Below are 27,234 nucleotides of genomic sequence, written 5' to 3' on the forward strand. Positions count from 1 at the left end.
GAAAAATATATATAAGAGATTTAGAGCACTGAAGCGTTTAAAATTACTGGTACAAATTTGTTGACATAAAAGTTTTGCAGGAAATGCTCATAAATAACCCATAATATTGTGCAGAAGGTAGTAAACTGTTGCAACATATTTGAATTGCAGACAATAGACATTCCTCTTGCATTTTACCAATATCTAACTTTTACCTCGCCATATCATTTTCATGTGTCATATATTACAGTTTTTGCCAAAATATGATATTGAGTTTTGAATACAAAGTTTCCTTCTTTGTCTTGTTTCATGAAAACCACAGGCGTAAGATATTGACAGAAAACTAATTTGACGATTATTTTTTTCTGTTAAACGAATACACCGTGTCCAACGTATACGTTGCATTTACGGCGAGTACGCTACATACATGGTATATTGTACGTTCCATTACCGGCATTTCCTGTTGATTTTGTCAACATCCTATGTGGTGCGGTAAGAAAAACTACTCATTTTCATGGAAGTTCAACGTGTTCAAAGAAGCGATGTATTCAGTACGAGCTGCAGATCATTCACGCTCCCCATGGTAATGTGATTTTGGCCAGTAATTCTCTAGTTTCTTCAAACATTCGAGTAAACTGACGTGTGAAGTCGGTTTCGAACACGGACGTTCAATTTCAGGTTCATTTTCTGGCTCTTAAAATCATTCTGTTGATTTTTCATCTGTTTAACGCGAGAATAGTATAACAAGTTACAAATAAAAATATATATCATGGCGTAAATTCATGTTTAGGGGAGTTTTAATCCAAAATTAGCGATGTACGCCCCATAAAACGGCGCGTCTACAGAAGTACGCCACATAAAAAGGCCGTTTATATTTATAGCAACTGATTACGTATGTTCTCTCGCATCTATTCTTTCATTTTATTTATATTTTTTAACCATTATAAACGGTTTTGGAATTACATAATGTAATAACAGTAATATTAGTTATTCGAAAGATAAAATAAACATGCTTGTTTTGTATAAACAGTCCGGTATAGAATTGCCCGTTAAAGTTTTTACTTGGGAATCATGAACATTCCATATATTTTCGTAAATTAATCTTCGGTGTCGGAACCTAAAACGAATTAAAAACTGAAAATGTATTTCACAAGTAACATAATGTCGTATTTTCATGTAGAGTGCGGACAAAACGAATACTGCTAGTGTGAACATGACCTGTAATTTCACAGCCTGCCCCGCGTCTGGGGTAGGTTATGACAGTATGCGGGGTACACTGTGCGGGGTACACCATTACCTTTCAGTATGGTATAGCAGTATGAAAGTACATGACATTTAACCTTAGAGAAATGCTGAATTTCATAATATATCTTATGTCGATATTTCTACATGATAACGAACTGTCAGAACACAAATGTGTAATACGTCAAAAATTACTTATAGCGGTCAAAATCGGTATTTCAAACACAGATTCTTTGTCCTTTTGTTTACAGTGCTTGTGCTTTCCAAGAAGAGTATTTGAAAAAATGGCGTTTTTAAAATATTTGCAAATGACGTCTAAGCTCTTCAATATTATGTCACGTGTGGCACAACCAACCCGTGGCACATTCAACAGCGTTCTCCCCTACTTATCTGATCAAACTAATAATCATCATTTCTTGTTCACTTCCTGAATGAAAAACACTTGTTTCCAAGATAACCGTGGAAGAAATTGTCGATTTTTCTTTCAGAGTATCTAAGAAGAAAGAAAAACCTATTTCCTGTCGCAAGTGATTCCAGAAAGTAAAAATGAGCAACGCTATGAGAAAACCAACAGATTGATTTTTAGCATGGATCCAGACCAGCTTGCATATCCGCGCAGTCTGGTCAGGATCCATGCTGTTTGCTTTCAAAGCCTATTGCAATTAGAGAAACCATAAGCGAATAGCATGGATCCTGACCAGAATGCGCACATGCACAGGCTGTCTGTATCCATGCTTGCCGCAAAGCCACTGTTTGTTTTCTGATGTTGCGGCTCAAATCTACAAATGAAAACAATTAAAATTCGTAAAATATGTTACATGCAAGTGAAATAATATAAGAATAAAATCAATGCCGATGACATTGCGTAATACTGTGAAACCACTACGCCATCGTGTAATGTGTTTTCTATATATCGTGGCCTCAACGCGAAACTAGTCTATCTGCTTCTATTTCTATATACATATAGACTAGTTTCGCGTTGAGGCCACGATATGTAATTATTTTCAGGATACGATTCTTTCGTAAGCTAACGTAAACGCCCGAAAATATTGGCGAAGATTAATGAGTGCCAGGCAAATGCTTATGGACAACTGACTGAAAATTATTATACATGATTCATGATATCTAATTGTGAAAATAGCTCTACAAACACAATTATTTCATATATTTAGTCAAGTTTATTTGATAACATTCGACATTAAAATTTATATTTTAAAGAGACTGTTTGCTAGGAATTTATCATAGTACGCAGTGGTGGGGTTTAGGTATCCTTCCCAGATATTCCTTACAATACTGACAGTAACTGTTGCATTTTAGATAAAGATAACGGCCTTTTTATGTGGCGTACTTCTGTAGACGCGCCGTTTTATAGGGCGTACATCGCTAATTTTGGTATAAAGCTCCCTTTAAACATGAATTAACGCCAAGATATATATTTCAAATTGTAGCTTGTGATACTATTCTCGCGTTAAACAGATGAAAAGTCAACAGAATGATTTTAAGAGACAGAAAATGAACCTGAAAGTGAACATCCGAGTTCAAAACCGACTTCACACGTCAGTTTACTCGAATGTTTGAAGAAACTAGTGAATTACTGACCAAAATCACATTACCATGGGGAGCTTGAATGATCTGCAGCTCGTACTGAATATATCGCTTCTTTGAACACGTTGAACTTTAATGAAAATAAGTAGTTTTTCTTACCTCACTATACGGAATGTTGACAAAATCAACAGGAAATGCCGGTAATGGAGCGTACAATATACCATGTATGCAGCGTACCCACCGTAAATGCAACGTATACGTTGGACACGGTGGAATAGAATTATTGTGTCATCGAATTTATTTTCTTGTAAAATTACATTACGCTATCCCTACCCCCAAATTAAACGACAGAACAATTCAGTATTGCTTTCTGTATCTCCTCTTTTTTGTAATTAATATGAGCTTCGCCATGAGGAAACCAACATAGTGGCTTTCCGCGCAGTCTGGTCAGGATCCATGCTGTTCGCGTTCAAAGCCTGCTGCAATTAGATAAACCGTTAGCATGGATCCTGATCAGACTGTGCAGATGCGCAGGCTGGTCTGGATCCATGCTGGTCACAAACGCACAATGTTGGTTTTCACACGGCGCGACTCATATGACAAGCCCATTTTTATTCCGTTTTACGTAGAATTTAATCGAATAGCCCTGTGTTACTGTGTAATGATAAAATTCGACGTGGAAATCACATCGATCAAGACTGAAATTATTTATCTCGCAAGTTAATCATAATACATGAAGTATCGCAATCGATGTTCATGACATAGTTAATATTTACCTGTATAAATTTTCATCAAAACTCGCTATTATCTGTGCGTTAAGAAAAAACTCAATATTTTATGCATTTGATAGCATTTAGGTAAGCACATTTTAGGCCGACATGTATTACTCCTAGGTAATATTCGAGTTTGACATGCGCACCTGCACGTTTTATTTGTGAACAACCGATCAGGCTTTAGAAACTCATAACGAGGCATACCGTCCTCGGAACTAATGAAGGTAAAACATAATTAAAATGAAAAATATTTATTTTAGTATTAGCAAATGACGCGGAATTGTAATCACCGAAGAATAATCCCTTGTGTAACTTTATAACCATGTATTAATTCATCTACTTTATCTAACTTTATTACAAATCCTGATTTCGATTATACTCATAATCTGAAAAGCACCACGGACAAACTGCATTTATTTTTGTACAGATTTGGTTGCTGTAAACAGGTTAATTCATTTAACAATTTTTCTAGTTTAAAACAATAACATTTATAAAAAAGGTTCTAGCTCTCAAGAGATGTTACACTTGCATGCATAGACACAAAACAACAATTTATTTATTCCATAGAGAGTGTTTTTGCTAACATTAGAAACCTGTCAAACATCACAAATATGAGTACAGTATATGCTAGTTGCTTAAAATGTTACATGTTCGAATTGATAAAACATGTAGTTTCGTGTTTCCACCACCGTAGTTTAGTGTTTTAATCATCGTGATTTTAACTTTCCACCACCGTAGTTTAGTGTTTTAATCATCGTGATTTTGACTTTCCACCACTGTAGTTTAGTGTTTTAATCATCGTGATTTCGACTTTTCAACATCGTAGTTTCGTTATCTCGACTACATTGACCACTTTGGTGAAAGCATGTTGTGCTATAAAGGGTTTAATGGATACTTTAAATTTATGAGTCTGCTTAATAACCATAATTATTGACTGAGTAAAATCTTGCTCATAATTATATACTATTTTGTCTGTTTCATACAAAGTTAACAAAAGTATATATGAGATAATCTGAGCCAAGAAAGACTGAGCAGAATATGAGCTATGATTGAAAAAAAAACAATGAAAAAGGTCATCTTGTCGGTAGCCAGACTGACCTTTCCAGTTTTCCTTGATTCTATGTTTTCCACAAGAAACTGGCAGCGTCACGACTAGACTAGGTCCTAGACAATGATACGTTTGTTATAAGTTTTATTCTTGAAAGTGTGAATGAAGCCATGTCTATATCCTGTGTCCAATATCATATAAAATAGCCGCCGGTTTCTTTTTGCCACGCCGGTATTTGGCAAATTCAGCCCATATTTATACGCGCTTTACAAAAATGAAAATTGCCTTAAATTGTTACATTAACCCACCTATTTTAAAGTTAGTATGTTTTGATATGATATCATTACTAGTTTTTTGTTAATCAGTACGAGAAAATTACATTTGCCATGGCAAAAGCGGTTTTGCCATGGCAAATCGGTCTTTTGCCATGGCAGAATGTCTTGCCATGGCAAAATTATTTTGCCATGGCAAGAAAATTCATGATTTTGCCATGGCAAAATTGCCATGGCAATTTTTTTTTATTTTTCTTAAAAAGTGATTTTAACTATTTCCAACGAATGTATTGGTAGAAATATGTTGTTTCATATCGATAACTCAGTTTTTTTTTATTTTGCCATGGCAAAAACTGGCCATGGCAATTTTGCCATGGCAAGATTCTGCCATGGCAATTTTGCCATGGCAAGTTTCTGCCAAGGCAATTTTGCCATGGCAAGTTTCTGCCATGGCAACTTTGCCATGGCAAGATTCTGCCATGGCAAAATTTTACCATGGTAAGTTTGCCATGGCAAGATTTTGCCATGGCAATAAAAAAATTTTCAAATATTTTAAAGGAAGTTTGATAATTTTAGTGATTATGAAATACAATACTGACAGAAACAGAGAAGATTTTAGATTTCTTGGCACATTTAAATCAGCAAGAACAGAATCTTGCTACATAGATTGTTTCACCATTACTGGGGTAAATGCTGATTGATTTTCAGCAAGTATTTTTTTACTTCCTTGTTTTAATGAATGAGAATGTATGAAATGTTTTTGTAATATTACATAACAGTGACCGTGTGCCATATATTTTTCTATTTAGAACAATACAAATATTACTTAAATTACAGAACATATCTATTCATCAAATAAGTAAGTTTCTTTCGTTTATGAAATATAATATTAGTTATTATCATAGTATCCTGGTCTTTGATGTTATATATGACTCGAGAATTTTAGCAGGCTTGGATAATCTAAGCCGCGCAAAAATAGAAAAATAAATATTCCAACAAAAATGTTTAGCGCTTTAAAGTTTTTTTTTATATTCTTCATCTGCATTCAAGTACATTTGTCAAATAACGTAAAGAGTAAGCATGTTTAAATAAAATATTTCTATTTTCATACTGACTGTATCTGACAACATCTGTATTTAATTAAAAATATTCGGGAATTTGGCTGTTAACATAGACGCAGTGCTTCCGCTGTAATAAATTACATGATCACCCCTAGTCCACTAATAAAAAGGAGTTAATAAGCGATAAACATGCAAACAGATATTGATTGGAAATAAAGTTCTCTGCTTTCTACGGCTGTCTCAGGCGCTCCGAAAACAATTTACTTAAAATGTTGCATTATATGTTTATGAAATATAGTCATTTTATTTATTAACATGATACGTCAGCAGTGTAATTTTCAAATAGAAAAGACCGATAAAACTTTTTCCGTATACAGTACAAACGTATTTCAATATTTTAGTAATGTTAACTTAAAGTAAATAGCTTGTATTGCGTATATATTTTTTTGAAAGTAGTACTACAAATATTTTAAAAACGGAAAATATTTTGTCCAAACGATTCTCAGGCGAAAATAGAAGACAACTAAATAATCATTTATAGTCAAAGTGTTATCTATGACGAATTTAAAGTATCTTTACAAATCCTCGCGCGATATAGTGTAAACTTAATGAATTTGCGAGTCGAATGTTAAAATATTATCCAAAGGTACCTACATTCAATCAAACAAGAAGCTGCGTTTAAGTGGCAGGGGCCAGTTTCGCATTTGGCCCCGGGTACGTCTTTAAATAAAATAGACATATGCACTTTACAGGCATATATATTCAACTGGTTATTTATGATGTGTATAGAACTAAGGATTCCTGCGTACGAGTGTAAAATAAATATGTGCATGTATCGATTTTCCTAGCTCCATGTAGACGGCCGGGTCTAAAACTTTACCCGAGGTAACGGAAGTCAGACAAATTGGAAACAGTCATCCATCCATCCAGCTTCAGCTCAAAGTCGCGGAAAATGTAAACGGTCATGAGACACTTTTCTTCCCACTATTATTTTCGTCAGGCCACATGCTTAAAAATATGCATGTGTTTTTAGGTCAGTCATTTGCAGATAATACGGTACATGTCGCGCAAGGTGTGCTTTTTGGGCCATTTTGTGTAAAAAATTTGTGGTCCTGAAACCTGCATTTTACTCGTTTTTATCACAGAAGCAACAGAATCGGCAGCCTGAAAATGTCATATAATGAAGTGCTATGTGTATGCAAGACATTCGCTCAATAATTGCCTTGAATTTGTCGAAATTGGATTTTTATGATTTTTTTCGCACTGGTATCAGCGCAGAGTTGTGGAGTTCAAATTTACCGTCCCTTGCCCCCAAAAGTGATTCGGCCAAAATTAATTTCGGAAAATCTCTTGATTTTGCGCAGTTTAGGTAGTTTAGAACCTCTAGATTGAGATTTTAAACTTTCTGGGGGCTTAAAACGCTAAATGACGGCACAGCGGCTCAAAAATGTTACGGTGAGGACACATCAAGGTTTGAAAGTCAATATCTGCACAGACGATTTTTTTAAAATTCTACCACTATTATCAGTGTAAAAAAACCGTTTTCATTATTCTTAACCCACGTTTGCGCATATTTAGCCAATCAGCTCTGCATTCCATCAATCAGGGGGATGCTTGGAGGGTGGGGACCCCATAAAATAGGCAAATAGGGGGTGGGGGCATTTTATTTTCGCAAAATGATGCGAATATGTCTTTATTTCATTTTTACTGATAGAATACGTTGAATTACGCCAGAAAATGATAAAAACGGACGTATTTTACGTCAATGACAAATTGTAAATTTTGGCTCATTTTGCGCGAGATGGGTAGGCTAGTTTAGACGCTCACTTACAGATATCTTTTCATGCTACTAAAATATTTTTGTGTGGTTATATTCGCAAAAGAGGTATTAAAGTTCAGAACAAGTAAAATCCGCTTTTGGTCATAAAAGAAAAATCTTAAAGTGGCAGGGGCCAGTTTCGCATTTTGGCCCGGGTACGTTTTTTAAATAAAATAGACATATGCACTTTACAGGCTATATATTCAACTGGTTATTTATGATATGTATAGAACTAAGGATTCCTGCGTACGAGTGATTATTGTGTAAAATAAATATGTGCATGTATCGATTTTCCTAGCTTCATGTAGACGGCCGGGTCTAAAACTTTACCTGAGGTAACGGAAGTCAGACGAATTGGAAACAGTCATCCATCCATCCAGCTTCAGCTCAAAGTTGCGGAAAAAGTAAACGGTCATGAGACACTTTTCTTCCCACTATTATTTTCGTCTGGACACATGCTTCAAAAGTATGCATGTGTTTCAGGTCAGTCATTTGCAGATAATACGGTACAAGTCGCGCAAGGTGTGCATTTTGGGCCATTTTTGTGTAAAAATTTTGTGTCCTGAAACCTGCATTTTACTCGTTTTTATCAAAGAAGCAACAGAATCGGCAGACTGAAAATGTCATATAATGAAGTGCTATGCGTATGCAAGACATTCGCTCAAAAATTGCCTTGACTTTGTCGAAATTGGATTTTTTATGATTTTTTTCGCACTGCTATCAGCGCAGAGTTGTGGAGTTTTCAAATTTACTGTCCCTTGCCCCCATAATAAAAAGCAAAACATGCCCCGGTGTTATGATAAAAGGTGTTGAAGTATTTAGATTAAGGTGAAGATCATAATATGAAGGTCAGTGACATCTATATATAGATTACTTTGTATGTCTGCCACACGGTTTGTTGCGTGTAACTATGAACTAGATTTCGGCTGCTCTTTCTGATCTCTCTGTTGACCCTTTAGCCACGTAAAAGAAAAAAATAACCACATTAAAGCTTACGGAATGAATGACATCAAAGAAAAAGTACGGTTACAGCTTGTCCCTCTAGCCATATAAGAATGCAATGTAAGCACAGAGGAACAAACGAAGAGTTGAAGGAAAATGAAAAGGAAAATTTAGGCAGAACTTTGCGAAATAAGTAAAAGGTTATAGGACAGTTATTTACAACATATGATTTCGTTTAACTATTAACTTGTGATCTTTTTAAATAGAAGACAGACCAACAGATAGACAGACAAACAGTTTTTATTTACATTCAGGTTCTACAGTATGTATACATGAGAACAATATGATTTATTTTTGTTGGATTTAACGTCGCACCGACACATGATAGGTCATATGGGGACTTTCCAGCTTTAATGGTGAAGGAAGACCCCAGGTGCCCCTCCGTGCATTATTTCATCACGAGCGGGCACCTAGGTAAAACCATCGACCTTCCGTAAGCCAGCTGGAAGTTCCTCACATGAAGAATTCAACGCCCCGAGTGAGGCTTGAACTCACATCGATAAGGGGCAACTGATTTGAAGTCAACGACCTTAACCACTCGGCCACGGAGGCCCCATGATTTATTGTATTACCAAATGTGAGTGTATATATATACCTAGCAATTATATTAAAACAAACATTTACATGTTTACTTTTTTTCTTGTAAATGGGGACCGTGGCATTAGCGTGTTTGTTCCGCGCGCACGATAAATAGGCTGGACACCACTAAATCCGGCTGTTCTTTATTTTTATATAAAAGTCACTCACTTTAAAATCGGGTTTTCGACATTTTCTAGCCATATCAGATTTTCAGAGACTTACATTTCCATAAAGGACTAATCGCTACTTTAGAAAAACAAAAAGAAAAGGGGGTGTTAACTTTTATATAAGAAAACTGCAGTTCGCTAAATACAATCCGCTAAATTTACTCCTTTTCGTTTCTTTCAATTTCTCTTTCCAAAACATTAGATTCTTACGCCGCCAGTTTTACATAGAATTCGGTAGGACTATGCCGATGTCGATAGAAAGCAAAGGTATACATACTGGAACGTGGCAGGGTAAAAGTAAACACGTTGCAGTTGAGAAAAGGCACTAGGAAAGAAAAAAGATTAGTACTATTTATATGTGGACTACTTACATTCTATTTAGTAGTGATAAGCCTTAAAGGCAAAGAAAATCTCCTATATAAGTGACCGCCCCCCCCCCCCCCCCACCAAATACCAGACTTTTTAATCCCCAATATACAAGATCCTGTCTGGTCCAGTCTGATAAGGGTCCATAAAACCCCTGTAGACTTGACATGTAGCCTAATTATTGTGAGCGAATCATAAATTTTATTGCCTACAGGTAAATTGGTTATTTCCTGTGTTTTGCATTTTATTAATTGAAATGCTGTTGTTTTTTTAGTCTTTTTTCAGCATGTACACAAAATTATTTTAATTGATAAGATACTAATTTTGATTGCTCAGTCATGTTGAGTAATGTCCTGGCCAATTAAATTATAACTCTTATAGTAAAGCAATTCTCACTATAAAATAATTATTCAAAACTTAATAAGAGAAATTACAACTCTTATAGTAAAGCAATTCTCACTATAAAATAATTATTCAAAACTTAATAAGAGAAATTACAAGTTTGTTTATTCAATGATTATGATCTTTTTATCAAAAGTAACAAAATAAAAACGAAAAAAAAGATAATTGCTGGATTTTATTAGAAATTAAGGAAGTGTTCAGTTGCATTTTTAATATATAAAGAAGGTATATAGACAGAAGGATGTTATATATTAAAAATGCTTTATTCCTCTTGCGTTTCTAAATAATGTTAACTTTCTTTTATGTATAATAAATCCAGCAATAAAGATATATCATTGTTCAAAATACACACTAATTTATTACTTCTAAAAGCTATGTGCCTGAATGCATTTTTTTATATTTTGATAATAAAAAACAGCAATAATGAGATGTAATTGTTAAAAACTTACTTTAATAAAATATGATAAAACACTGTTGTATCCTATCACTTTGTTTATTTAGCCCTAATTCAATCAAGCTTTCTAAACTCGTTTTAAAGGTGAGAACTGATTTGCTATAAAGGTGAGAAATATCACCTGCAATTTATTTACTGCACAGTAGCTGTACAGTAGCTTATTATGATAAACAGAAGCAAGTCTACCAATGGTCCCGACTTGTGTATTGACCCTTATCGCCAATACGCAGACCTTATCATCTCCATAGGCCACATACCAGGCATACCAGGCATACCAGAATCAGTGTCTTTAAACACTTTGCATTGTACTATTCGTTCACGCTACACGTTTGGTTAATCGTGCAGCAAATCATATGAGATTGTTGCATTATACGCATGCGCAGCTGGTACATTGGAAATGGTAAGGCGCGTGCGCAGCGTGCGTCGTCTGCATGATGTCATGTGGAATTGTTTTAAACATTGCTTTCATTTCAAAAGTTTAAATGGAATCAGAACATAATAACTAATTTATCTTGATTAACTACCGTTTGTAAGAGCAAACATAGAACAAATTTTCTTTTTATTTCGTATCATTTCGTTCTTAAGATCTACATTTTAAAAACATTCCATAATTTTTATGTTATTTTAAATTATTCCCCTTTCCACGAAAAAAAATAGCCCCATTAAACTTACGGGAAAAGACATCAAAGAAAAGTACGGTTTCGAAAATTGAATCTGGGTGCCTTGCCATGGCAAACTCACCATGGTAAAATCTTGCCATGGCAAAGTTGCCATGGCAGAATCTTGCCATGGCAAAGTTGCCATGGCAGAAACTTGCCATGGCAAAATTGCCATGGCAGAACCTTGCCATGGCAAAATTGCCATGGCAGAATCTTGCCATGGCAAAGTTGCCATGGCCAGTTTTTGCCATGGCAAAATAAAAAAAAAACTGAGTTATCGATATGAAACAACATATTTCTACCAATACATTCGTTTGGAAATAGTTAAAATAACTTTTTAAGAAAAATGAAAAAAAATTGCCATGGCAATTTTGCCATGGCAAAATCACGAATTTTCTTGCCATGGCAAAATAATTTTGCCATGGCAAGACATTTTGCCATGGCAAAAGACCGATTTGCAATGGCAAAACCGCTTTTGCCATGGCAAATGTAATTTTCTCGTACTGATTAACAAAAAATAGTAATGATATCATATCAAAACATACTAACTTTAAAATAGGTGGGTTAATGTAACAATTTAAGGCACTTTTCATTTTTGTAAAGCGCGTATAAATATGGGCTGAATTTGCCAAATACCGGCTTGGCAAAAAGAAACCGGCGGCTATTATAACATTTAATAATACAATCCGTTCTCTATCGCCAGCTCAAACAAACAACTCATGTCTTTGTATCAACGAGACATTAGGAAATGTACGAGTACTTGTATATGTGTAGGAGATTTATTTTTTATTTTCATTAGCGTCTGAAGTGTCATAACTCAGAACATTACAATTTTTAAACATTTATAAGTTCATAAGTATGAGATATGCTCACATCTTTTATATCACACAGAAGTTATGATATAATTTAGCGATTGCTTTCTAAAATTTCAAAAATCATTACTGGCTTTTAAAACCAAATTCTGCCATCAAAACATGTGTATAATTTCTTGAAGCGGCAACATGCGCTGTAATTATCTTTGGAATGTATGAACAGAAGCATGGTATTTCTTTATGCAGAAAAAACGGCATAAAATACTAGTAGAAATGTTGCACAACATATGTAATGTATTTGAAAGGAAACAACACCAGTAGGCCTTTGAGTGTTTTCTATAACTCTCAAATTTTACTGCAGCCGCAATATCAATCTTCAACATATATCTATATATTGCTATAGGAGTCTCAGTATTCTTGTATCCGTATCGAACTAAACTTTTTATCTGGTATTCACATATGGCATGTATTAGTGATGCATTGATATTAATTTGTTTTGTTAAGTACAATACTTACAGACATATTTTAATATACGCTCTAAAATATTACAAATGTACGCAAAAAACCTTGTTTAAAGTAAGATTTTTTCGATACCCCGGTTTCATATGTTATATGCATATCAAATCCACAAAGCAAACGTGCAGGTACGAATGTCAAATTAATTATGTTGCAGATTATATGTCAAATCAAGGCTCTTCCACCTGCAGGTATGTTGTTAATTTTTACAGCAGTTATTTTTTTGTCATGACTGTTTAAAACTGTTCAAGTTATAGCTTTAACTATATATTGTCATATGTTTTCGCGGTAATTTGCTAAGCTGCATAAAAAACAAATTAATAATTCCGTATTTAAGGCTAGAAATGGACTTACTTAAAATATCTTGCTTTGCGATGAAGATCAGACTGTCAACATTTTGCAGTCTTTTACTGTATAGTGCTAAAATTGTTCGAACTTTCCATAAATTATATTTATAAAGGTGTTTCTAGTCTATAAATTCAAGTGTGTAGTGTCTAAAAGTTACATGCCATTTGTATGTTGATATCTTTCACCAAACAGCATTACTTGTTGGAAGCGGCTAGGGGTCTGGTAGTCAAACTAATTTTATGCATTTCGTGATATAGAAGAGATCGTGTTTGTATACAAATCCGTTGTAGTTTCTATTTTTAGAACTGGTAAGACAGTGATCGGCCAGACGTCCATGTTTTCTTTTTTTTTTTTTTTTTTTTTTTGTTTTTTGTTTCTTTTTTTTGTAAATAGTGATGTTTTTCTAACGGCAGAAGTGTTCTTAAAAGTTATAAAACACAGATTATATCAATATTTTTTATCAATGCTGATCAAAATTCTATCAGGCCACCAAAAGTCTGTATATGAAAAATGTCCCTCCTCCCTCCCAAAAAAAAACCAACTCGATCCTTCTATACAATAACAGTCAATGCATTCTCACCTCATCTACCATGCAACAACAAGAAAGAAAGAAAAAAAAACAGAAGTGCCAGTGTAAACGGGTGGTTCCATTATCTAAAGGCAACAAAAATATACCCGGAACTATGTTTTCTTGTCGCTGTCACCGTATTGACTAAAATAAAATCATCAGTTTTAACATTTTGTTTGTAGTCAAAGCCATTGCGTGAATTCACATGTTTTAGAGATTTCCTGAAAGAAATCGTGCCAAATACGTTTAGACCTGTTGAGACAGCGACAGTGAAGTTATCACACTGTCCCGGAACATCCTGTTACGTTGTATTTGGACATCTCCATATAATATAATTTATTATACTACTTCACATTCGTTTGACGCCTGATGGTTCTCTTCACAAGTAACATAACAGTCCAACTAATTTGACCCGAACGTAGGAAATGTTGGGAGATTTCCTTTCATATGGGCAGTATCCCCACTTGCGGCAAACACTCGACTCGAAAGACCAAAATATTTGAAGCAATTTCCAATGAAATTTTCTTCGCTGCCAACGATTTACATGCTATAGTTTAAATGTCGATCATTTTCACAAATTTGTCAAATTGAAATAAACTTACATGTATTGAAAGGGGATTCAATTCCTCAATAATTTATGCCAAAATTATCAATTAATATCCAAAATTACTAAATTAATTTTCTGGTGATTTAAACGTACGTATGTACTGTCACGATTAAAGTTTACCGTGTCTCTACATGCAAATATGCAAACACGATAAAACCAATAACTTTACATGACGGTGTATTGTGATTTATCTTCCATTATTTTGGTCATTCAAAGTTTTGACGTTTAGATTGCCCGTCACAAATATAAAACAATCTGAACGGCGAATTATTTTGACTAGTAACATATATCGTAAATGCTTTGTACAGAAAACGTAGGATCTTTTTTTTTCGGTGTATATGCGTGCGTCCGTCTGATTTTGTCTGGACCATAACTTAAACATGCATGAACCAATCTTGTTTATATTTGGCATGAATGTTTACCTCAGTGAGAAGGTGTGTCATGCGCAAACCCCATTGCTCCTATCTTAAATGTCAAGGTCATAGTTGGAGGTCAAATGTCATATTGAAATTTGTCGGGGGCAGTTCTTCTTCATGCATGGTGGGATTTTGATGTCACTTGGCATGAATATTCACCATTATGAGACGGAGTGGCTTGCCAAGAACCAGGTTCCCATATAAACTTTGTGATAAAGAAATTAGTATGTCATGCATCTAAAGTTCTCATCCAATAAAAACAGTCAGTCAGTGTTACATGTGATTGTTACTTTGTTGTTTTTTTTTTCTGAGAAAATACTTGCAAGGATAAAACTGTCAGTGCATTGTTTTCTTGGTACCGTGTAGGCCTACCTAACTAATCGAAAAGCGAAGTTGAACGCACGTAATTTCGGTACCATGTACGCGGCAGGTACTTATGTAATGTTTCCTCATTATTTACGGATTTTTATAAAGTTTTATGTTGCATATCTCCAATTTATGTGATTTTTATAACAAATGTCTGTTGCTTAATAAATTTATTATTTTGATGTGAGGAGAAATGCAACCTCTAAGTATTTGTATAACTGAGGGAAAACGAAGTAATGCCTGCAACTATTTGTTTTGATATATTTAGTGTTTTTAGTCAGTATTGTAGTTGAACATCTTGACACATGTATGTTTATTATGAAACTTGTTATTTGTCATAAAATAGAAATAGACTAGATACAGCAGAGGAGTGAATATTGTCTTGATAATAGTACCCACTAATATTTATTACCATACATTTAACTTTATACATAATTCTAGTATGATCATCTTCTATTTTTTTAACAAAACGTTTTAAGTTTACATGTGTATTAAAATGTATAGTGAAATAGCAGAAATCATTAATTACAATACCGTATAGTCTGCAAACACAAAGTGATATGTATACATGAAAGGTGTCAAAACAGTGCAAGTTAAGTTTGATTTTTTTGTTGTAGACAAAACTAAAGAACTTGTATCCAATTCATTGTTGAGATGCGCAGTGTTATTGGAATTATTTTCAATTCTACAAGGTGAAGAAATTTCAAATATTATCTTAATAAAAAGTGTTTTATGCATAATGAATTGTTTTTTTTTTCTTTCAAAAATTTGCAGTCGTGTCGTCATTGTTTTGCCAGTCAATTACACTTAAACATACCTTTTTTATTCTTAATAGTTTTGTGAATGGATTAGATTGCTTATTCGCAAGGTAAAATCAAGAATTTGTCTGTTAATTTAATTGTTATCTTGAGCAAAGTAATGGGCAGACTTTATGCATTTGTAGTGATTTTGATAATAATTAAAATAATTTGTCACATAAATCAATATTAAACGACCTGGTTGAAGGATAAATATGAAAATAATGCATTTTGTTTAGATTGTTCTAGATAGAAAGTTTTTGCAAGATTTTTATTAAAATTAGTTTCGGAAACTGCATAAAAGATGCCACAATTGAACCTTTTTTGCTCGACTCTTTGAACAATAAGAATAGTTATCCTATTCGATACGGCATCAGCTTTGCGTCACTCCTTGGTTAAGTTTTTGGTACCAGTTCACATTTTGGTAAAACCTTTGGGGATAAAGGCTTGAAACTTTGAAAACTTGTATATCATCACCATATCCAATTTCATGCAAGGGCACATAACTCCATCAAGGATATTGGCCGGATTAGGGTACCTTTTAACTTGCAAATCTTAAATGTTTCGTACTAGTTCATATATTTTTGTAAACTATTTGACATATGGCTTTGAAACTTTTTTAACTCGATTATTATTATATAATAGTCTGTATCTGTAGGTAATAGTACATAACTCTGAAAAGTATTTTAGCTTAAATATGATTCTTTTCGGACTTGGAAATTGGTACAATTTCATACCAGTCCGTGTCTTGTAAAAACTGTTTGTTGGGTGGCTTTGAAACTTTGAACACTTGTTTATTATATGATCGCCATCTGTAAGCAAGAGTTCATAACTCTGTCAACTATTTTGGCTAAATTATGGCCTTTTTGTACTTAGAAATTGGTTCAGTTTGCGTACAAGTACGTGTTTGTCAAAACTATTTGAATATGGCTTTGAAACTTGGTACACTTACTTACTATCATGATTTCCATCTATAGGCAAAAATAGATAACTATGTCAACGAGTTAGGGTAAATAATGGTCCTTTGTAGAGTTGGAAATAGATTCAGTCAAACTTATTGGAATGATTTAGCAAGATATTCCATTAAATAATGATAAAACTTTGGAGAATGTAGTATACTAAATTTGAAATATTGCAGAAAATTTACATCCCTGTTGCATTTTTACAAATATCTACATTTTATTTTCAACATTTGAATCACATTTCTGTGTCAAATACATATTCTCTGCTAAACCTTTTGAAATGAAGATGTTGAAAATTTCGCCCAAACTGTGGGTGATTAGTTTTAAGTTTTTAGCTAGACTGTACAAATTATATGCAAAGCTATCCTACTTGTTCGTGTTCAAACATAAAGTTATTGGGTAGGGAAAATCCCGAGAGATTGGTTGATACCCGAGTCCGATACCAACAATTCCCAAGGGATTCTGTAAATGTTATGACACGAAAATAACATGCGCTAACACTATTCTAGCATAAAACGCGTAAAAACCAAGTAAATGAATATATTGTCACTCAATGTCATTAAATTTCCATGAAATGCGCGGTAAAGTTTGTTGTTTTTTTCGGACGTCATTTCCTTTCGAGTTATCCGTTTTTGGGCCGTAATACGTTTACGCTTTGCCACGGAACGCGCATAAAAATATGTTATAACAGCATGTGAGCGCGAGAATCTCTCTGTTAACACACGTTTTCTCTGCTGTTAAAATACTCCCGAAAAGTGTCAATAACGGCAGTTTTATGCTAGAATTCAATATAATGTTTCTTCACTATCAAGCTTTGAAATAGGTAAACATGATGCTTCTGTGACAGTTCTTGTTAGCTCACCAGAGCACAAAGTGCTCAGGATGAGCTATTGTGATCGCTCACCGTCCGGCGTCCTTCCGTCGTCCGTCCGTCCACATTTTCCTTTAAACAATATCTCCTCCTAAACCAACAGGCCAATTTTGATGAAACTTCACAGGGATATTCCTTGGATGGTCTTCTTTAAAAATTATTCAAAGAATTGAATTACATGCAGAACTCTGGTTGCCATGGCAACAGAAAGGAAAAAAAATAAAAATCTTCTTCTCAAAAACCCTAGAGCTTAGATATTTGGTGTGAAGCATTGCCTAGTAGACCTCTACCAAGTTTTTTCAAATCATGATCCCAGGGTCAAAATTGACACCGCCCTAGGGGTCACTTGATTTTACATAGGAAAATCTTAAAAAAATCTTCTTCTCAAAAACCAGAAGCCCTAGAGCTTAGATATTTGAAATGTAGCATTGCCTAGAGGACCTCTACTAAAATTGTTCAAATCATGACCCCCAGGGTCAAAATTGATCACTTGATTTTACATAGGAAAATCTTCAGAAGTTTTCTAAAAATAAACAGAAGGCCTAGAGCTTAGATATTTCACGTGTAGCATTGCCTAGTGGACCTCTGCAAAATTTGTTCAAATCATGACCCCCAGGGTCAAAATTGACCCCGCCCCAGAGGTCACTTGATTTTACATAGGAAAATTTTCAAAAATTTTCTTAAAATAAAACAGAAGGCCTAGATTTTAGATATTTCACGTGTAGCATTGCCTAGTGGACCTCTACAAAATATGTTCAAATCATGACCCACGGGGTCAAAATTGACCCCGTCCCAGGGGTCACTTGATTTTACATAGGAAAATCTTCAAAAAAATTCTAAAAATAAACCTAAAAATAAACCGAAAGGTCCAGATCTTAGATATTTAACGTGTAGCATTGCCTAGTAGACTTCTACCAAGTTTTTTCAAATCATGATCCCAGGGTCAAAATTGACACCGCCCTAGGGGTCACTTGATTTTACATAGGAAAATCTTAAAAAAATCTTCTTCTCAAAAACCAGAAGCCCTAGAGCTTAGATATTTGAAATGTAGCATTGCCTAGAGGACCTCTACTAAAATTGTTCAAATCATGACCCCAAGGGTCAAAATTGATCACTTGATTTTACATAGGAAAATCTTCAGAAGTTTTCTAAAAATAAACAGAAGGCCTAGAGCTTAGATATTTCACGTGTAGCATTGCCTAGTGGACCTCTGCAAAATTTGTTCAAATCATGACCCCCAGGGTCAAAATTGACCCCGCCCCAGAGGTCACTTGATTTTACATAGGAAAATCTTCAAAAATTTTCTTAAAATAAACCAGAAGGCCTAGATTTTAGATATTTCACGTGTAGCATTGCCTAGTGGACCTCTACAAAATCTGTTCAAATCATGACCCACGGGGTCAAATTGACCCCGCCCCATGGGGTCACTTAATTTTACATAGGAAAATTTTCAAAAATTTCCAAAAAATAAACCTGAAGGCCTAGATTTTAGATATTTAACGTGTAGCATTGCCTAGTAGACTTCTACAAAAAATTTCAAATCTGGACCCCACAGGGTCAAATTTACCCAGCGCCACGGGTTACTTGATTGTATATAGGGAAATCTTCATAAATTTGCTAAAAATAAACCAGAAGGCCTAGATCTTAGATATTTGATACGTTACATGCCTAGTAGACATCTACAAACTTTGTTCCATTCATGACCCCCGGGGTAAACTTGGCCCCGCCCCAGGGGTTACGTGATTGTACATCAGAAAATCTTCCAAAAAATTCTAAAAATCATCAGTTTGACATTTGAAACATGTAGCTCATATTACTCTGGTGAGCGATCCAGGGTCATCATGACCCTCTTGTTTTTATATGCTATGAAACTATTACATTCAGGCAAAATGGTTGCCCATTTACACTAGTGTTTGTCGTTGTATTCATTGATGAACTATTTTGTCAAAAAGGTATTGAATAGCCGATCGACTGTTGCTGTCCCTGAGCAGCTCTTGTTACAGGTTACATGCATCAGCAAAATTTTTTTTAGATTGAATGGTATATGTACTTTGTAATAAAAACATTTCAGTTGAATCATATTTCTTATTAGACACAGTATGATAAAATATGTTTTGTGAGTATTCTATCATTCAGTACACTTCTGTTTAAAACCATAGACTGTTGTTTTTTGTACTTTTAGAGGACGAAACAACATTGAGAAAAGATGACTTGCAAACGTAAAATGGACATCTTTCCAATTTTGTAGAAAATATGTCTTTCCAACACTGCAAAAGACGCTGCGAAAAAGACGTCTTTCCAAGGTGCCAAAAAAGGCGTCATTGCACCTTTCATTATCAACCAAACAACAACGTTTGTCCAACGTTGTGAAAAAGACGTCTTTCCAACATGGCAGAAAAGACGTCAACACATCTTTCATAATCAACCAAAAAAAACGACGTCTTTCCAACATTGTGGAAAATACGTATCTCCAACGTTGCAAAAAAGACGTATTTCCAATGTTGTGAGAAAGACGTCAACGCACCTTTCATTATCAACCAAAAACATCGTCTTTATAACGTCAGGAAAAGACGTCATAACAACGTTGTAATAACTTGGTGTATTTGCTGGGTAAAGTTTCTAACACTATTTCTTCAAACCAATATAAACTCTAGTAGTTTTTGTTCAGACTTACGTGTTTTCCAGTTTGCCTCAACTTGGTAAAGGACAGACTTGTCTTATATGTTTCAACGGCGACCTAGAATAGCAAAAATAACTTCTGAACATTATATTATAGCTTTTTACCATACAAAAAGGCTAATTTAAAGCTATTTCGGGTACATGTTTTTAATTTTGCATTGCAATTCAGATCGCAAGTTTGTTAGTTCAATCCCCGGGGAACGTATGTATTCCATAGAATCGGTAAGGCGTAGAGGTTGCGGGTTAGAAATCCGAAGAAAACGACAAGTTGTCGAATCGCCATCAACATGTACCAAATATTTTAGTTCTTGTAATAATAGAATGCTCATTTTATAGATAGTGTATGTAATGTCATATTATTTCTGTTTTACTTTTTCTGTAAATGTTGCGGAATTGTATTTTGTTTATATCTTACGCATAATCCGCTTGTTTTCATCAAATGAGACCCTTGTTCGATAAGAAGAACTGCATGGGCGAATGCCCAGTAAGTATCAGTAATATCGATGATAAATAAATGGTTCTTTGATCTTATTTCCATAATAATAAGACATGGCATAATTGTAGTCTCTGACTAACACAGATGACGAACGTAGTAAATATACTTGAAATCGAGCGGACCGTTTCTTTTCAGGAATACATAGCTCTTTAACATATTGCCGGCATATCTAAAATAGCGCAAATTTTGTAAATTTGTGAAAAAAGGTATATCAAAGTCAGCTTACAGGCAAAGCACAATACTGTTAACGTGCAAAATAGTGAGTCCGATACTCAAACAAGTAAAACGTTCTCACTAACGATTTGTTAAAGACAAAATTTCTGAAGGGCAATTTGATCTGCACCTTTGGTCCACTTGTGCATTTCAGGTTAGAGTTGATAAAGAGTCCAGAATCACTTTAGGTCAATTTTCCGTCTTTAATATGATTGACATACTGTTTTTAATTATGAAATAATATTATTAGCAAACCCATGTTTTATAATGCAAATAGCATAAACATCAATAAAAGGGATAAAAAGGCAATCTGTGACCAGATCTGGATCAATGTTTTTTATGAACAGGAAATCGTGATGATAATGATGATGATGATAATGATGATGATGATAACGATGATGACTTTTCTAATAAATATCGTGTGAAATATTTCATTTGTTAATTTGATGAAAAGTTTGAAAATTTATAAGTTGTAATATCACTGCTTGTAGCTTTTTAATAATACATAATGGTAAAAGTATCTGTTTTAATGGTGTCTGATTTGTGACATTTTGTTATTTCGTTCTGTCGCACATACACAACAAACGACGTTATGACGTTATAGCACTCCGTCTAACGTCGTCACGAAATAACGCCTCGCCGAACACTATCCAGTTCTACAGCTTAAATCACTCATTCTCGAAACCTCATTCCTGATGGAATCTATCGCCACGAGGGAACGAGAGAAAAGGCCAGTTTCCCTTTTAAATGTTGAGCGTCAAGCAAGGGAGCTACTGGTACCAGTTTTACGTCTTAGGTATGACGCGGCTGGAGATCGAACCCAGGATTCCCGCACTAGAAGCGAAAGCTCTGCCACTGGGCCTTTAAAACTGAGTTAATGATTGCAAAAAGCTACTTGTATTTTCGGTTTTTATATGCTTACACACTTACTTTAAAATTGAGAACACCGTGATCAGAGTTGTTAAAAACTAATGTTACCAACTGCGTGCAATTTTAATGCAACCATCGCTTTATGTTATGTTTTTTTTTTTTTTCTTTTTTTTTTTTATTTATTCTTCCCTAAGAATTGTATTATTAAATTTTATTATCCCTATATTATTATTCGATAAGACAATTATATTTTATTTAATATCAACTTTTTCATGAATAACTTAAAGGTTCTTTGAGTATTTTTTCTTTTTAAAGTATCCAATATCGATTTAATTTTAAACTTCTATCACAATGTCAATAGTGATCAATTTTTCCTAAGCAAAAGTGTGTTCTAACATTTTTTATTGTCTCCCTTTTTAAATGGTATGTAACTGTTTCTGCTTGCTTCGGAAGTACACATTATGCATTTTACAATATTTTTAAGACGTTTCATGTATTTTTACGTTACGTCATTGCATTCTGCCTGAAGGTATGTACAACTGAGAGTGCTTGCAGTGAAAAATTAACATTTTGAAAATAATAGAAATAAAAAATAAAACTCAAAAGAATTGTGCAATTTTTACCTGGACATTGAACTTTTTAATATAATTATTGATACATATACTATTAAATATATTAAATGAATAAAATTAAGGCATAGTAATACAAATAATTTGGTTTCTGTTTCTATTACTTCATGTGGTTTATATATATATATATTCGGTTGCAATCTGCGGTATGAATGAAACAGGGCACTAACGATAACAAAATACTATAATTTCATCATGTTACTATGTGTAATGACCCACAAAAACCCATCTCTTTCAATTATCAAAACATGTCGAACATCAAAATTTAACTTCATAATTTGTTCTTAGACTAACTTCCGTCACTATGTTTATTCTTATATACACATATCAGTTTTCTTCATGAAGAGGGAAGTAACTCCAGTTGTTTCTACATTGACATTTTATTGCCCCGGCTCCAAACAAAGGTATGGTTCAGCCATCAGATAAAATTGCGCTATTTTGGAGGCTTAAAATTTTCTTATAAAATGTTTCCAGTATTTATAAAACAGTCAGGGAGCCAGGCTATTTTGTTTTCTGCACTTTATTTACAACGTTTAAAAATGTTTGATAACAATCGATCCGGTTTTACCACCTTTGCTTTCTTCTTCATGCATTCTGCAACTGAGACCAATCTAAACGTCAGTTACGATTGACCAGGTCACTAGTGAGATAACTCATTACTTTGCTTAGTACTAAAAAGTCATCGCCAGGAAATACCAGTAAATTCTTTGAAATCCAGACAAATACTTCAAAATCTACAAGAAAGGCAAGAGTTGTAAAATGTTTAGTGGAATGCATGAAAATTTTATCCGGCTGTGTATAGTTGATTACAAGTACATCTTCGTTTTTGGTTTTCTCACAGTAGCAGGAATATTGTGGCGTAACAGAAAAAGAGAAAAAGAATATACTAGAAATATTTATCTCTCCAATCTATCAAATGTATATTTGATATAAATTTATTCAGCTGCTATAATACATATCATATAAAAGTATTTGTAGACTGCAAAATTAATCTACCATAATAGACGAACATTCGTATGCACAGTTAATATGACATTTTAATTAAAAATGTTGTGTTGAAACATATCGAAATAATATCGTTGAGTCAGAAAACCACGAGGCGCAGCGTATAACTGATTCGTATTTTTGATATATGTTAAAACATGGTCCTGCTGTATATTATCTCGATTAGATGATATATGGAAGCAGTATATCATGGCGCTTGTTTTGCCAAAATATAGAAGGTCTGCGTCAAGTCAACTCGTAACTGTATTTTGAAGGTGCTAAGATACGGCAAATATACACCATTTTGTCACATCATTTCGGTTCTGAGCCTTCTTTAAAAAGGTTGATCAAATATAGTTGAAATCTTTCTCGGCGTCTGTATGTCACAAAATAATATATCAGCGTGAATTCAGATTTGTTTTTTTATAGAATTATCAATGGTTTTCCACATGTCATTTCTTAAGTAAATGATGAGAAGTAAATTATAAGTATGGCTACTGCGTCGCTAAACGTCATATTATTTGTGTTTGCAAATAAATAAGATAATTTTAACGAATGTTAAAACAAATCAGTATTATCTGCTTATCAGACATAGTTAAGGAGCTAAGGAAGCTAGAGGTTTAATTAATATCTCGGCATCCATATCTTGTACCATTTGCGGTATTCTTTTTCAAAGCAAAGTGATTGTTAAGTGTGTATATTTGTAAGTGCCAGTACGAGCGAGAGAATCTAGCACTTAGACCCCAAGTTGCTCCAATTGTGTACACGGGTATTGGAGGAGTTGGGGTTGTTAGGGGCTGGAGCACACAGATTTAGTCATCCGCACTGAGAATACACCATTATAGGTAGTCCTGGACTAACTTTCTGTTTGCTTCTTAAACGAAGTAATTGTATATTAGTGTTTTTCAGTGTTTAGAATGTAAGTCATCATGGTAAAAGGAATCTACGTTGCTAAACTTCGTTTTTTATATGTGTAAAATTCAAAATCTGTTTTAAAACATGCGAATCTATTTGACTTGTTATACCTTTATTTTTGTTTTGTATTCGTTTCATGTAAATTATCAATATAGTCGTTTCAACCGAGGATATTTATATTTAAAAATTAAACGACCGCAACCAGTATTGTACTTCTTTTTGACATACGTTTACTTTTGTGGGCCATTTGAATAAGTTGCCCTTAATTCTAATTTCAAATTTAGTGTAAATCATAGTTTGAATTTTGTACACAGCGCCTTCAAGGTAGTTCATTTGAAACCTTCTTTACTAGGTGACTTACAACCCAGTTGTTTCATGTATGCATACATGTATACTTTTATTTGTATATCATGACATACCGTTTACAGAACCAAGACTGGACTTGAACATGAATTGAACGTGAATAGATATGCTGACCCAAACTCCTAAGAATATAAAATATATTGTCTGTTTAACAGTTTCTAAGTAATTAAATTATCCATCTCGATCGGAAACATCTAGTACTACCCAATTACCCACATCCAGCCCCCATCCCACTTCCTAAATTTCATAGATATTGAATGAGTTGTGAAAACGGATGGCACTTAATCAGATGACACCCCTAACTACTAGTATATTCCTATTTGATTATTAAAAAATATTTTTTTTATATAGAAAAAATATATTCTCTCTTAAAACGTTTTTATTTTTAAGGAATAAATTGTACTTATCACTCTCTCAATATTTTCATTTAGACATTCATCAAACAACTATGTGTAATATTATCGCAGTTATAGAATATTTGGAACAGAATAGAATTTATCTTTAATTTTCTATTTCTAAACATAAGCTAATCAGCTGATCAATTCATATAAATAGCTAGGTCAAAGCTTATTACGGTGTTTCGTTTGTTTATTGTATCCTAAACCGTGACATACGATGGTAAGATGACGAAAACGAGATGGTGCGATGGCACGATGATGAAGCATACGATGGTACGATGGTGAAAATGCAATGACACGATGATGAAATCGCGATGATGCTTTGCTATGCATGTTGAAATGTCAATTTAATATCGCGTTTTCACGACTGTACCATCACGTTTTCACCATCGTTTCATTGTACATGTAATATCGCGTTTTCACGACCGCACCATCACGTTTTCACCGTAGCATCATCGTGCATGTACTATTTTAATTAAGTGCGTTTTAATCATCGCACCATCGCAATTTCACAATTTTGTCATCATGTTTTCATCATCGTACGTTCGCATTATCACCATCGTACCATCGCGTTTTCACCATCGTACCATCGCGTTTTTACCATCGTGTCATTGTGTTTTCACCATCCTACCATCGCCTTCTGAAGGCCATGCGCAGTGGTACAGTATATGTGTCGGTAATACAGCCTTTATAAATCTTATTTTCACATTGCACTATGTATGTTCCTTCTACCTCCTGAGGTTGAATAATATCATTTGACTATTTCATCCAGCTTTTTATTTACTTTCATGCATACAGGAAATACAAAGGACGAGGCATTGAAGTTTCATGAGCTGAGCATTGAAGATTTTGTAAAACATTTTGTAAAACAAAACAGCAGAATCTAAATGGTAAATTTTCAAAATACATTGAGAAACATCCATCTATTGCTGACAAAAATTCAAGTGTACAGAACTAAGCGTTTCTAACCGGAAGGCGATGATACGATGGTGAAAACGCAATGGTACGATGGTGAAAACGCGATAGTACGATGGTGATAACGCGATGGCACAATGGTTAAAACGCGATGGTATGATAGTGATAACGCGATGGTACGATGGTGAAAACGCGATGCCACGATGGTGAAAACGCGATGGCAAGATGGTGAAAACACGATGGTACGATGGTAAAAACGCGATATTACATCAGCATTTCGGTATCGCACCATCGCAACATCAGGATTTTATTATCGTGCCATAGCGTTTTCACCATCGTATCATCGTTGTATCACGCCATACCACTATAAGATAAAATATAATGTATTGTGTACAAAAATAGAAGTATGTTTGCTGTTTAACAATTTATCATAGTCCTCTTAGATTTTTTCTGATAGGTTCAATTTAGAGGTAATAAGGGGGAACAGCACTTTGTACTTTTAAGCAACCTGCGAATGATTTTGTTATCATGTTACTGTAGAAGTTCCCGCTGGCATGATTGTAAACTGTTTTCTTGGTTTTAAGTGAAGCTTCTAGCTGCGACGCCGCAAACATGTACTTCTTTTTCTGGCGCCACGTTAAAAAGAGATAAAAATCAGTTTTTTTCTCTCATTTGTTTAATTTTAATTTACAGTAATATGATATGAATTATATAAAGGTCTACGGCGCTAGTTAATATTTGTCACATTTATTTTCAAAATAATGGAAAAATAAAAGAAAAACGACATCCTCAATTTCATTCTAAAAAGTTCACACACGTTTAATTAACGGAAATACGGCTCGATATTTTTAACTAACGACTGATAGAAAATTAAAAGAATAAGTACTTTACCATCCTGTTAGTTTTCTACTAAATGATTTATTAAATATATCCGTCAGTAAAAAGTGACGTTTGATTGACGTTGCTTCAGTAGAATATTCTAATATTGCCCGATTTGATTTCAAGTTTAACAATGAATAAAACCAAGCTCTGTATATTCTGCGATAAACAATGTTCGACGCGCGGACCGGTAAGAGATCGTTATGACGCCAGATATCATGTCAAATTGCCGCATGACGCCCGATACATTACTCCTCGGGTA

General features: G+C 34.2%; 1 protein-coding gene across 2 annotated transcripts in view; it reads right to left on the reverse strand.

Annotated features, from left to right (window-relative positions):
• The window catches only part of LOC128550922 (uncharacterized), a 95,974-nt gene that overhangs the window by 19,745 nt on the left and 48,995 nt on the right, over positions 1 to 27,234 (reverse strand). For both annotated transcript variants that reach the window (XM_053530988.1, XM_053530989.1), the window contains exon 9: positions 20,306 to 20,368. In XM_053530988.1, coding sequence (XP_053386963.1) covers positions 20,306 to 20,368 — 63 coding nt within the window. The remainder of the gene's footprint in view (positions 1 to 20,305; positions 20,369 to 27,234) is intronic.

Source organism: Mercenaria mercenaria, chromosome 19 (genome assembly GCF_021730395.1).
Source record: "Mercenaria mercenaria strain notata chromosome 19, MADL_Memer_1, whole genome shotgun sequence".
Classification (NCBI taxonomy): Eukaryota; Metazoa; Mollusca; class Bivalvia; order Venerida; family Veneridae; genus Mercenaria; species Mercenaria mercenaria.